The sequence below is a fragment of the Carcharhinus amblyrhynchos genome, chromosome 15 (genome assembly GCF_965287045.1).
Source record: "Carcharhinus amblyrhynchos chromosome 15, sCarAmb.v2.hapA, whole genome shotgun sequence".
Lineage (NCBI taxonomy): Eukaryota > Metazoa > Chordata > Chondrichthyes > Carcharhiniformes > Carcharhinidae > Carcharhinus > Carcharhinus amblyrhynchos.
In genome coordinates this window covers 53,950,814-53,965,619 of record NC_137338.1, presented here as the reverse complement: position 1 = coordinate 53,965,619, position 14,806 = coordinate 53,950,814, and the positions used below count along the sequence as shown (strand labels likewise).

General features: G+C 40.1%; 1 protein-coding gene across 1 annotated transcript in view; it reads left to right on the top strand.

Moving 5' to 3' along the window:
- LOC145353303 (cilia- and flagella-associated protein 47-like) overlaps window positions 1-14,806 on the top strand; it is a 495,401-nt gene that overhangs the window by 138,704 nt on the left and 341,891 nt on the right. Inside the window, exons 37-40 of the mRNA XM_080203935.1 lie at window positions 4,574-4,708; window positions 6,848-6,960; window positions 10,302-10,452; window positions 13,690-13,778. Coding sequence (XP_080060061.1) covers window positions 4,574-4,708; window positions 6,848-6,960; window positions 10,302-10,452; window positions 13,690-13,778 — 488 coding nt within the window. The remainder of the gene's footprint in view (window positions 1-4,573; window positions 4,709-6,847; window positions 6,961-10,301; window positions 10,453-13,689; window positions 13,779-14,806) is intronic.

Genomic DNA, 14,806 nt, shown 5'->3' with positions numbered 1-14,806 from the left:
CTGACCAAGCCACTCAGTTATATCTTTTGGCAACTAATGCCAAAAACCAGACTAAGAATGAAAAAAACTGGACAGACTAGATGGTATCATCCGCCAGAGCTGACAGCCCAATCATCCATTCAAAGTATCCTCACTAATATATTTGGGGAAGCCACCCCATGGATTGTCAATCAAAAGCCAAACACAGCCATTCTCATTGAATCATACCTTTCAGCCAACGTCCATCACCATCCCTGTGTTCTGTCCTACTGCAGGGGAAATTCACTCAATGTGGTGGCACAGTGCTATGCAGTGGGAAGGGAGTGACCCTGGGAATTCTCAACATTGACTCCAGGACCTATGGCATCTCATGGCATCAGGTCAAACATTGGCCAGGAATTCTCCTGCTGTTTATTACCTATTGTCCTCACTCAGTTGATGAATGAGTACTCCTTCTTGGGTGGGAAACTTCAATGTCCATCACATAAGAACATAAGAAATAGAAGCAGGAGTAGGCCATCTAGCCTTCAAGCCTGCACCGCCATTCAATAAGATCATGGCTGATCTGAAGTGGGTCAGTTCCACTTTCCCGCTTTCTCCCCATAACCCTTAATTCCCCTATCTATCAAAAACCTATCTACCCATGACTTAAATATATTTAGCAAGGTAGCCTCCACCACTTCAACGGGCAGAGAATTCCAGAGATTCACCACCCTTTGAGTGAAGAAGTTCCTCCTCAACTCTGATTGAAACTGCCCCTCCTTATCTTGAGGCTGTGTGCTCTAGTCCTGCTATCCTTTCTAAGCGGGAAGAATCTCTCTACCTCTACCCTATCCATCCCCTTCATTATCTTATACGTCTCTATAAGATCCCCCCTCATCCTTCTAAACTCCAACGAGTACAGACCTAGTCTATTTAGTCTCTCTTCATTGTCTAACCCCCTCATCTCTGGTATCAGCCTAGTGAACCTCCTCTGCACTCCCTCCAAGGCCAATGTATCCTTCCGCAAGTGCAGTGACCAAAACTGCACACAGTACTCCAGCTGCGGCCTCACCAGTGTCCTGTACAGTTGCAGCAAGACCTCCCTACTTTTATATTCTATCCCCCTTGCTATAAAGCCCAATATCCAGGAAACCAGCAAAAAGGAAACCCTACTTGACCTTGCTCTCAGCAATCTATGCATCTATCCATAATAATGTTGGAAGGAGTAACCACTACACAGTTCTTGCAGAATCAGGTCTCATCTTTATACTGCAGAGATCCTCCGCTGATCAACTGGGTGAAATGTGGCCATACCACTTGGTGGAAATAGCCCAAAGCACCATGTGGTTGCCCAATTGGGCCATCAGAAGCAATAAGATTGTGTTAAACCACTATCATCAACTTGGGATACTCTTGCTCGAGAATACCATGAAGCCAGTGGATCAACCTTGGTTCAAGAGTCTGTAGGAGAACATGTCAGAAGCAACACCAGATGTGCCTGAAAATGTGGTTAACCTGTAGAAACTACAACATCAAACTTAAATGCAGTGGAGCACCATGTGATGAACTTAGCTATGCAATCCTTCAACTAACAGATTAGACCAAAGCTCTGTAGTCCCATCATATCCAATCATGAGCTGCAGTGGACAATTGAACTGGAGGAGGCTTCATGAACATTGCCCTCTTCCATAATTGCACAACCCAACATATCATTGGGAAAGACAAACCTAAAGCATTTGTAACTATTTTCAGTCTGGAATGCTGAGTGGATGATCCATCCCAACTCCACCCAAGGTTCCCTGCTTCACACAGACCAGCCTTCAGCCAATTTGATTAATTCCTGTAATGTGAAGAAATGGTTGAGCCTACCAACTACATTAAATGACATAAGCCCTGGCAACATCTTGGCTGCAGTGGAGAAGATTCATACTCCAGAATGAGTTGCACCTCCAGCCAACCTCTCTATCTCCAGTACAAGAATGACACAGGCATCTGCATAACACAGTGGCCAGGTCAGCCCTGTCCACAAAATAACCAAAAAATCCACTCTGGTCAATTATCACCCAGGAAATTCTCAATCGCCTGCAATTTGATGAAAATTGCCAGAGGCTGTGTTATCAGGCAATACTTACTTAGCAATAACCTCTTCACTGACACTCGGTTTAAGTTCTAGCAAGGTCAGTCCCTGTAGAACCTCATTACAGTATTAGTTCAAATGTGGATGAAAGAGCTGAATTGCAGAGAAGAAGTGAAAATGGCTGCTTTTGACATTAAGGCAGCTTCTTTCCAAGTGTGGCATCAAAGAGCACGAGTAAGACCGGAGCTGATGGTAATTGGGGTTGTGGGGTTGTGGGGGGGTGGAATCTTTCCATCAGCTTGTGATCAACCTGGCATAAAGGAAGGTGGCTGTGGTTCTTGACCATTCATCTCAGTCCCAAGGTATGAAGGAATTCCTCAGGCTAGTATCCTATGCACAATCTTTAGGTTTTTTAAAATTTTCCTTCCATCATTAAGTCAATGCTGATACTTTATTCATTACCAGTCTCAGTTTTCAGATAAAGCCAATATGCAGCAAGAAAACATTGAGCATTGAAGCTTGACCTGATAAGTGGCGAGTAATTTTCACACCCAATAATTACTAGACATTGGCCAACTCCAAACGGAGACAATTTAATCACCTGCTCCAACACACGGTGACATTACCATCACTGAATTTTCTACCATCACTGTCCTGGGCAGTCAACACTGATCAGAAACATACTGGTAACAAGACCATACATACTGTGCTTACAAGAGTGAGTCAGTGGTTGGGAATTCTGTGGTGAATGACTCCCTCCTGACTCTCCAGTCTTTCTGTCATTTACAAAACAGAAATTAGGAACGTGATAAAATAGTCTCCACTTGGCTGGATGAATGCAGCTCCAACAACACTAGGGAAACTCCAACCGGAACAAAGCAAGCTGCTTGTTTGGCAACTCCATACCATCATCTTTTGCTCCCTCCATTTGTAGACTGTGGCTACAGTGGATAATATTTACAAGATGCATGGCAGACACTTGTCAAGGCTTACTTAACAATATCTCCTGAACCTTAGTGCTTTACTGCTTAGTAGGTCAAGGACAGCAGGGGCATAGAACCTTCATGATAACACACCATCCTGACATGGTAATTTATACTTAGTTGATCCGTCAAAATCTGTGAATTCCCTATCTAACAGCACAGTGGGAATACGATCAGACTGCAGACTCTAGCATTTCAAGAAGGCTGCTCACCACCACCTTCTCAAGGGCAAAAAGGAATGGGCAATCACTGGCGATTTACCCAGCAACACTCTCATCCCTTGACCGAATAAATACATTAATACATTTAAAGCTTCCTGACACAAATATTGTTAACATTAACTGGTTAAGATGTTAATATAATTTCAGATATCCAATAAAATCATATTTTCTTTTGCAACGAGAATTTTGTTTTAAATAACATTGAGTTAGATTTTACCATAATTGCCTGCAAAGTTACCAGGTATGTTTTTTCTGGATAGTGACTAAAAGCGTAGAAAAGCATGAAGAAGTATAGAACAGCACAGAAGGAGGCTAGTCATACCAACTATTCGAGTGGCCTGGAAGAACTGTCAGTTCAGTTCTTCTTCCTGCCTTTTTATTTACACTTTCCAAGTATAAATTTTGCAAATATTTTAAAGCCACGATAGGTTCAGCTTCCTCCATTGCTTCCATGTGGTATATTCCAGAACCTATGCAGAATTTCTCCTCACCTCCTCCTGTGTTCTTAATATTTATTTTTCCTAGCAACAGGCATAACAATAAGCAGAAGCAGGGTTCCCCCCCCCACCCAAATTTAATGTTATTGAAGCTCTGCATTATTTGAGAATAAATTTGGTAAAGAAATCAAAGATTTCACTTTTGCAATAAAAATAGTCCTGGTTTCCTTGTAGTTATATTGGAAGTGTTTAGATGTGATGATAATTGTAATTTTACATACAACACCTTGTATTTATAACATGCCATTTTAGGCATCAGAAGAACATAATAAATGTTAGGCCAGACTGTTTCCATGCTGTATTGCTGTGTGGCTCTATGGCTGGCATTTTACCCACCTCTCCTCAGCCTGCCATGGGAATTGGAGCGGGCAAGGGATGGTGCATGGGAAAGTCCATTGATCTCGGGCAGGATTTTATGATTTTGGGATGAGCGAGGCCGGAAAATCCCGCCCTATGACTCCAAGACAAAAATTGGCCAGTGAGGCAAGTTCGAAGAAGTGTGTTAAAGGAGAAAAGTGAGACAAGGATGCAATAAGTGTAGGGAGGAAATTCAAGAGCTTGGGAACCAAAGCAACTGAAGACCGGAAAAGAAGCAATTATAATTGGGATTGTTCAGGAGGCCAGAGTTAGAGGAGAGCAGGTATCTTGGAAGTTTGAAGGTTTGGTTGAGGCTTACAGAGATAGGGAAAGGAAAGACCATGAAGGGATTTGAAAACAAGGATGAGAATTTTAAAATCCATCACACAATCATGCAGATCACTAACAATAACAGTGTTGAAGTACTAATTTTTAAACTTTTAAAATATGATGACTTTTTTGTTGTTGACTAAACAGGCCACTGACATCTCAGATCCAAATCCCATCACAATGCTCATGCTGTGCGTTTACTTGTATGAAAGACTTCCTAATTATCGTCCTAAGGCAACTGTTAAGTTCACTGGTGCCCTGCATGCTACAGTTGTTAAACAGGTGAGTAAAATGAGGCTCCTTTCAAAATCACAGCAATTTACATCCATCTTTTTCCAAGTGCTGTTTTGCAGTAATTTTCCTGCTCTGCTGAAGGGAATGGGTTGAAGTTTAGAGTAACATTGCAGGAAACAAAACCAACAGCAGAGCCATTTGCATTAACTTCATTTTAGTTTTCCCATTCCAGAATCTAGTTTACATCCTCTGGTAACAGCAGAGGTTAGATTATTCTATTTACAGACATTCCACAAATGGAAAGTTAAGCTGTTGAGTGGGAGTGAGGGTGGGGGAGGGAATTGTATATTTTCACAGCCACTCATTTTGTTTTGACTTGACATTATGTGAAAAGTAGGAGTCCAGGCACTAAAGCTACTTTGAGCATATTATTGCCAGTTTAATATGATGACAATTTTTTTATCAGTTGAGGTAATCATTGGAGATGAATCCAATTAACTGGTGTAAATGCAAAATCTTTATGCAACACATTCGACGAGGGCTGCCCACAGAAACAACAGAGTGGTGTTGTCCCAGAATGCAACACGTTAAATATTATATTGGATTGAGAAACCTGGATGAAATATAAAACTGGGGAATCATTTAAACTGTGATACTCGTTGCAGGCCATTTGCCTATTTTAGTAGTGCTGGACATCAGTAAGTGAACAGGTAAGGATAGGTTTTCCAATCCTCCTGCTTTTAATGGGAGACATTGACAACAACTTATATGACAACTTTTGATGTAACAAAGCATTCCCAAGTGCTTCACGGAGCTACATATGGGGATATCAGGGATGTTGACCAGCAGCATGGTAAATGAGATAGGTTTTAAGGACCATGGTAAAGAAGGAAAGTAGGGTTGAGGGAGAATTCTAGTGCTTAGGGCCTCAGCAGCTGAAAACACAGCTACCAGAGCTAAAGTAGTTAAAACCAGGGATGCTCAAGAAACCAAATGAGTATTATTACCAAAATGTCAAATTTCATGATTCATATGTTTTAGGAGTATAATGTAAGGCTTCAGGATTGATATTTTTAAATGCAAGATCGCAGGATCACACAGGCAAGTCACAGAAACACAGAGGGATTTATTAACGAAGTGTTCCCATCACACTCCAGTCCACAACCACTTGTGGAGGTGGATTCCTGGGCAGGTTCCCCTCACCCCAGGTCATCTGACCTGTCCTCTTAAAGGGCCTACACACCGCACACATAACACTCAGGATATGTCAATTCAGAGATCATCTGGTGGCACCAATGTGGGGTTTAAGGAGTCTGTAATTTGTAAGAAGAAAGCTTGAAACATTTTAAGAGTTTTGAATTCCTAGAACAGTAAAGTATCAAATGTGCCTTGAGCCTACTTATAATGGTGCAGGGAGTGTTTCATGCTCTCAGTTTGAGCTGGTAGACTGGCACTGGACTGTTATATCCCTATTCCTTTTCTATACACAGAAACAGTATATTGAAACATCATCAAAAATTAGAAAAGTCTATTAGGACTATCCATGAAAAATTGATGCCTTTAAATATCAGTCCAATTTACCCTTATTTTTTCATAATGTTTGTATCCATTGCCTTAGAGGGCATTGCATTTCGCATGTTTACCATTTGCAGTGAAAAGTAATGAAATTTATATGTCTGTTCACTTTCCTTCCTTCCTTCGATTTTTGAGCTCTCGCATTTGTGTCAATCTCTAAAATATTAATGCTGTTCAAATTATCTGTTCCCTTAAGGGAGTTTTAAGTAGACGTCTTACTACTATTCTGATCAATGAGAATGATGATCTTACACACTCTAGACAATTTCCTGCTTTTCAATCCTTTCACTAGTGGGACAATTAAGGCAATTACACAAGAATTTTATTCAGTTTGTTTGTAAACATCATAATTTTTAAACTTGCAGTTGAAATGTGACATATTTTACCATTTTTTGGAACAGAATTTTGCAAAATAGCAAGCTGTCATTCAATCCATTGTTTTTCTGTCAGCTCTGAGTGAACCTGCAATTTAATTCCATTCTTTACTGAAAAGAGAACCTGATAAGCTATGTTAGTTCAAAGTTCTATGCAAACAATAATATTAAACATTTTGTTTAAATGAGAGCTAAATGTTGCTTGATCAAAAATAAAGCTTTTATTACTTTGATGCAGGTTCGATTACAGAATCCCTTCATGAAACGCATAGTGTATTTTGCAACAATAATCGGGAAAGAGGCAGCTGATTTCTCCTTGCCCAAAGGAAATGAAGTGATCATCCCAGAAAGGTAAATTAAAGTGCTAATATATTATATAATACAATAAATAAAACAAACTGTTTGTTTTATTTGTTTACAGTTGAAACATACAGGAATAAGACTTTTGTGGCTCAATCAGTGGTTCTAGTCCAAATTGCATCTGTTTTGAAACGTATTTTATCCACAGAATTTCCATTATGGCATATTTGTATTTTGCTGAATGCCATGAGTTGGCACAATCAGGCTAAGTTTTATTTTTAAAGGTATCCCATGATGTATTGAAGAATGACCACTTGGCAGAGTTACTTTAAAACAATAACAACTCGGTTTCACCACAAAAAAACAAACGTTTTAAAACACACCATCAAACCACCAAGTTTGAGCAACCAATTATAAATTGCTGAAAATGACTTTTCAACAATGCGCAAAATTATTTTCAATTTCTGAGTAAACTTAAAAAGTAATACAAAACATTTCCAAACATGCTTGACTTTGGTGTACACAAGCTCCAATACCATCAAAATAGACCGCATTACTGGCATTCCATCCACCATCATAAACATTCACTCCCATCACAGACACACAGTGCTGTTGTATATATTATCTACAAGATGCACCTCTAAGAACTTGAAAAGCATTCTTAGACAGCACCTTCCAAATCAGCAACCTCTACCGCCCGGAAGAACAAGATCAGTAGACATTTGGGAATACAATTTGCGAGCTTCCCCACCAAATTACATGCCATCCTGTTTGGAACCGTAGCACTATTTCTTCACTGTCAGTGGGTCAAAAACCTGGCACTCACTTTCTGATGTCTCCTTCCCTCCTTATAGCACATGGGCTCGAGTAGTTCAAGAAGATGGTTCACCACCACCTTTCCAATTTCCATTAGAGGTGGGCCACAAATGTTGGCTTTGCCAGTGACACCCACATCCCATGAATGAATAAATGCAGTTCTAACTTAATTTACTCAAATGAGTAAAATGAAAGGAGCTCCCAATGGTGATTAATTCACTCTGGGGCAATACTCAGTTGTTTTGAGCTGAGATGCTCCTAACATGATGTGAGTTCGCTAAAGACAGTTTGCACATAAAATCCTGCAATCTCATATGCTAGTTACTTTAATATAAGGGAAATGTGCTGAAAAAACAGTGTAATCAAGTAGAAAGTCAAGTCTGTAATCTCTTTAATGATCTTTTTATTCCTCTGTGGATTCTAGTTTTACTGTTGCTCCTGGTAAGATATTGCAGTCCTAATAAAACTTTATGCAATGGATTTTCTTTTAACCTCCTCCATTCTTTTCATGATTAACTTAAATTTGTGCTGTCTTTAATATCTTGGATTCACACCAACTGCACATTGAGGAAGTTAAACCCCTATGGTTACATCTTAACATTTAGATGCAGCACCTACAAAGGCCATGTCTTGCAGGTGATGGCAGCGTCCGCCTTGGGGAAAGCCTACCATCCTGACAAAGCGTACTCTGTCTGCTTCTCTTTAATCAGTGAAAACACAAAATAATCCCTTCCCCGAGCATAAGCCTCAACTCACCTCCTTAATGCAGCAGTGAATGGCAAACTGTAGAAGTTAAAGATATGTCCCACCCCAAACTGGGAAGGTACTAACACAAAGAAGTTTACTCCCATCATCATCCTCACAGTCACTGGCAGTCCTGTCCTTTCCCTGCTCTGATATTACAGGCCTGCTTGCAAGAGATGCTAGATTTCAGTGAGGACTATATTTGTAAAACAGAGATGATGCACTCGCTGCTGAGTGAGAGAAATGATCCCTTAAGACCCTGGGTAGATAAGACTTCCTGTTGAGCATCTTCTTCTCCTCTTTCTCCCTGAGGGAGTCAATGTGAGGGGGTGTGCAGGATGGGAAATCATGAGGAGGTCTGTAGTCTGGGGTGGCTGGCTCCATAAGAATGCTGGCATTTTTTAAATGTAACTTTGCTTACTGCTGCTTAAACTGTGTTGGCCATTGAACAATCCTGAACAGAGCGAGCCTTCCACCTGCTCTTTTCAATCTTAAACAATTTCTCCAAGTGAACCTAAAAGCTTAGGACCCTTCATTTATCTGTGTAAGAGGCCAAACACGTGTTTTAGGTGTGCACCCACAGAATGGGTGATGTGTGTTTAGCAATATGATAGTGCTTGTAACACAGTCGCAATGTGAGGCGTTGAGTTTGATTTTGGTTGTAGTTTTGCCCCGGTCCAGTTGTTTGTTCGTTCTATATATCTGATAAGTGTATATATGAAAATACCATGTATCTATGAATATATTGTGGAAGGCGACATGTACCAAAGTAATGAAAATTTCAACTTTTGAATTTAATTTAAACATGCTGTTTCTCTGACAGTGGAATTGTTCACTCTGTATTGTTCAATTAAGTTGATGAATATCATAAAATTGGTTTTGAACTAAAGCTCAATATTGCTATGAATGAACTGTCAAGTTTAGTCTGGCAGACAAAAAATTCTTATTAGTTGGTAGAGAATTTGGCTGACGAATGGTGCTAAATTACATTGATGGTTGATTGCTTCAAATTATATAAATCTTCTCAGATGGATAATTTATAATTTTAATGGAACTGCATAATTTGATTTTCTTGAGAGGGGGTAGCAGGGATATTTCATTTTGAGGATTGGTTTGTATGCGATGCAATGGAGAGTAAAACAACGCAGCTACTGATGCAGGCAAGTCAGGATGTATCTGTGCCAGCCTTAACACAGGTACATGGGGACAGTTGGCTGGAGGATGGGTGACCAGCTGTAAAACAAGCCATTAAATCCAAAAAATAAATGGCTGATGTGAAAGTGACCAATCAATATTGTGGCCATCCTATGCAACATAAGGAAAAATCTTAAAGATAAAGGAGGGATACAATGGAGAGCAAAATAAATCAATAAAAATTAGTTGTTAAAACATATCATCTTAATAAAAGCATTGAAATTTCTTATTTATTTTTCAAAGAAAGGAACTTTTCCATCTTATTGGTGGAATTGACTTTAAATTTAATTACGGGAATGACAGACATGTCTGATTATTTTGATTTCAGTTATTACTTCCAATGTTTTATGTGCACGAATGTTGGTCACAACATTGCAATACAGCACTCAGTCACATTGAAACAGTGTATTCCTATTACATGAATACAGTTGTGAACATGATGAGTTAAAATTGAGATTAGGATTGAGTGTTTATGAAGTCCATGATGTTTTGGAGGTGGGTTCTGAGTATATATTATTGGTATAAAACATTACTAGTAGCATGTTGGAAGATTTTAAATATTATTCCTGCAATGTTTTGTCCGTTCAGTTGATATTTGCTTATAAGAGCTGAATTGTCAACATTTATATTTTAAACAGGAGCCACGTTGACATAGTTGTGCAATTCAGAGGCCAGTTCTTGAACGCACAAGAAGCTTTGCTGATTTTTGTAACAAGATTGAGGAGAGGAATAACGGCCACCACAACTACATTTTTACTAACATCACAGATCAACAGCATTAATCCTACTGTAAGTGAATATTATCATGATCTTTTGACTACGTAACTAGTTGTAGATCCTTTTCTTAAAGGAATCTGGTCAGTCTCGATAACATTGCTTTTCAAATTAAGTGATTCTTCATCGCAACATCACATTGTTAACCTGAGAATTTCATGTTTTGATTGTGACTTACCATGGATTGACTGCTCAGCATTTGTTTGACAAAGACAGTCAGAGAGGGTGAAGGGCTTATTTGTTTTTTTACTGATAACTGTGTGACATTTTTAATGATAGCTATTACAGTTAATTTTTGAACTTAGCTTGCGTTCGAAAATATCCATGGTAACTGCTGCTTTTTCCTCTATGATCATACTTTTGAAATTGCAGCAGTTTAAAATGATTATTTTAATTGTATTTCATTGCATGTACATTTGAGATCTAGGTAGGCTATCTTGTTTGTAGTGCAAAGGATTAACATTGGCCCACATCTTCTCTCCTTTGTCAGATCCTTTTGAGGCACCCTGGAATTGTGCCAGGAGAACCTTTGGGAGTCCCCACACACATACTGTATGGGAATTGCCTGGGAAGTTTCAGCTTCCATTAGGCTTTTGGGTTTAGTGGTCAGCAGAACAATGATGTCATTTGGGGCATGGTTTGATGTCATTCGGGGTGGAGCTTGACATCACCGGGCATGGAGTGCCATGTCATGAGGGGCAGGGGCCATGACATCATGGGGAACCCTGACGGAGGCAGAATGTGAGGCCCCCAAAAGTGTAAGTCTGCCTCAGGGTTAAGAACTCTAATAACAGTGTAGAGCACATGAGCTGTCAGCACTGCAGCTCGGGCTGGGAGTATGGATTGGAGACCTTCAGAAGGAAGTTGACAAAGCTCTGCAACCAAGATTGTACAGGATTGAGATTGATCAGGGTATTTTAAGGAGAAAAAGCATCACCTTAATATCCTTGGAGCAAAAGCCAACAAAACCTGGATTTGCCTGATAAAGGGGAAAAACTTACTACAAGCTCAACAGCCACTGGGTGAACACTCACACCGACAGAAGAGCGAGGACTGAATATCCTCAACCTCAAAGAGCAAGGATGTCTTGCTGTAATAATACAAGGCCTTGGTGAGACCACACCTAGAATATTGTGCAAAGCTCTGGGCTCCTTATCTGAGGAAGGATGTACTTGCTATTAAGGGAGTGCAGCAAAGGTTTATTGGACTGATTCTTGGGGTGTGCTGAGTCAGTTAGGGTTATATTTGCTGAAGTTCAGAGGATGAGTGGAATCTCATAAAAAAATCTATAAAATTCTAATAGGACTCGACAGAGTACATGCAGGAAGGATGTTCCTGATGGTGGAGGAGTTCAGAACCAGGGGTCACAATCTGAAGATGTGGGGTATGCCGTTTAGCATTGAGATAAGGAGAAATTTCTTTACCCCGGACGCTACTAAGATTTTGGAATTCACTACCTCAGAAAGTAGTTGAGGCCACAACATCTTATGTTTTCAAGAAGGAGTTGAAATAGTTCTTGGGGCAAAAGGCGATCAAAGGATAGCGGGGAGAAAGCAGGAACAGATTACTGAGTTGGATGATCAGTCATGATCATGATGAATGGCAGTGCAGGCGTGAAGAGCTGATTGGACTACCTCTGCTCCTGTTTCCAATATAGAATGACATCAGGGTGATTGGTCAAGGCACTTCGCAGACTAAACTTGCAAATTCTCAGACTTTTGGGAAATGTAGGAAGATGTAAATGTGGTGTATGTGAGAACTTGGGATGAGATGTAAAGTAAGGATTGACGTCAGAAGCATGTGTGATATTCATGTAATAATGGTATCAGATCACAAGACTGAGAAGTAAAGCAGGTTTGGAAGGAAGAGAAGTTCCAACCTTGTGTAGAAGTCCAAATGTGTAAATAATTGCTGTTAGTAAAGAGTAAAGTTTTAAACAACTAGACTCAAGCAGCATACTTGGGAGAGCAAACAATCCCCCAAAACAAATGTAGACTTTTACCACATGATAAAACATCACGAGCTCCTTACTACCCCATCACCTGTGCACATTATCTTGTAAGCGAACTTCTCGAAGTGCCTGGGATATTTAAATATAATAGAATATGGCAGCCACTACCATAAATAGAGGGTTTTGGCTGCATTTCCCACATTGGTCTTACACCGCATTGACAGTCTTTTTTATTCAATTGTGGGACGTGGGCATTGCTGGCTGGCCAACATTTATTGTCCATCCCTAGTTGCCCTTGAGAAGATGGTGGTGAGCTGCTTTCTTGAAACGCTGCTGTCCACGTGCTGTGGGTTAACCCACACTGCCATTAGGAAGGGAATTCCAAGATTTTGAGCCAGTGACTGTGAAGGAACCGCAATATATTTCCAAGTCAGGATGATGAGTGCCTTGGAGGGGAACTTGCAGGTATTCCCATGTATCTGCCGCTTTTCTGGATGGAAGTGATAGTGGGTTTTACATGTGCTATCTAATTTGGGGAATTACTGAAGTGCATCTTGTAGATAGTACACACTGCTACTACTGGGCTTCGGTGGTGGAGGGAATAGATGTGGTGCCAATCAAGCTTTATCCTGGATGGTGTCAAGCTTTCAGAATGTTGTTGAAGCTGCACCCATCCAGGCAAGTGGGGAATATTCCATCACACTCCTACTTGTGCCTTTGTAGATGGTAATTAGGCTTTGGGGACGCAGGAGGTGAGTTACTCACCACAGTATTCCTAGTCTCTGACCTGCTCTTGTAGCCATTGTGTTTATGTGATGTGTCTAATTGAGTTTCTGGTCAATGGTAACCCCAGGGATTTTGATAGTGGGGGATTCAGTGATGGAACACCATTGAATGTCAAGATTGTCTCTTATTGGTGATGGTCATTGCCTAGTATTTGTGTGGCATGGATCTCCACAGACTGCTAGCGACACGTTTCTCAGCAGGTCTAGATTGGATGTCCAGGCGAGAAATATACAGCTTCATACGTAAATAAGGAGGAGTGGACTGGTATACTGGCAGTGATTACAGCTCCATGGGATATTCAGCCTATTATCACTGGCCATATTAAGCAGAAATGCTTTTCTTCCATCACCACATACAAATCTGAGGAATGTTTAATATTGTGGATTGTTTTCCATTGTGCATTGTTTTTATTTTTTTGAGTAAAATATCTTTATTTATTGATGGTTCATGGTTGTTTGTATATGGTTGTGCAGCAACTGTTGTTATTTGGATTGTGTTTTCTTCCTAATTTGCAGGCTATTTTAAAATGTGAATCCCCATGCTATGAGCAAAAGAAACTGCAACTAAAGATTGCCAACCCCTTAAATGGAAAGGGCTATTTCAGGTATGTCAAAATTGATGGATGTGCAAACAATTAATGTGAAAGAAACCTGATAACTTCTTGTTCTAGCATACAAGCCAAATAAATGACTTTGCAATTGGGAGTTTTGTTTAAGTGGAAATTCAGTGCAGAGCGGATAGTAAATGCTGATTTTATTTCTTTTTTGCCTCTTTTTTTACAGCAACTTAAAGTAGATAATCCAATTAATTAACAGAAATCATAATCAATTCAGTTAAGTTGAGTTAAAAAATAATGAATTAACTGATCAAATAAATCAAGTCAGCTTGGCTGGACAAGTGATGTGTGGTACCTGCAGCAAATGGGAGTATGTGGAGTATGTAGTTCGAGGAAATTCAGTTTCGAGTTGTTGAACTGGAGTCTAAGCTGCAGACAGTGCAGGGCACCAGGGAATGGTCAATTTACCTGGACATTTTGTTCCAGAAGCCAGTCTCACCCTTGGGTTAAGTAGAACTTTAGGGTTGGGCAGTAGTGATGGGCAAGGATGTGTAACTGAGGTTCATACCAGCTGAGGCTGGTATGAACCTCAACCTTTGACTTTGACTAACCTGTATGGATAAGAACTGGGTGGATAGGAAAACAGATCATAACACCATGATATAGGAGGCCATTCGAGTGGGTAGAGTGAAAAAGTCTGTGGTTTTGACAGATGATAGCATAATGAGAGAAACAGATAATGCTTCCTGTAGCTTTGACAAAGGGTTTCAAAAGATATGTTGCCTGTCTGATTCCAACTTGAAAGATATTTCTTTGTAGTTCCAGATGAATTTTGAGTGGGATGGGGAGGACTTTGTTGTCATGGTCCATGTAAGAACACATATGGAGAACTGGAATGATGTGAGAATTGAGTTTGAAGAGTTAGGTCTTTCTCAGGATGGTGGCTGGTAACTTAGTGGTGTGCCTTAGGGATCAGTACTGGGACCACAAGTTCTCACAATTACATTAACAATTTGGAGGAAGGAGTTGAAAGCACTGTGCTAAGTTTGCAGATGATACAAAGATATGAAGAGGGA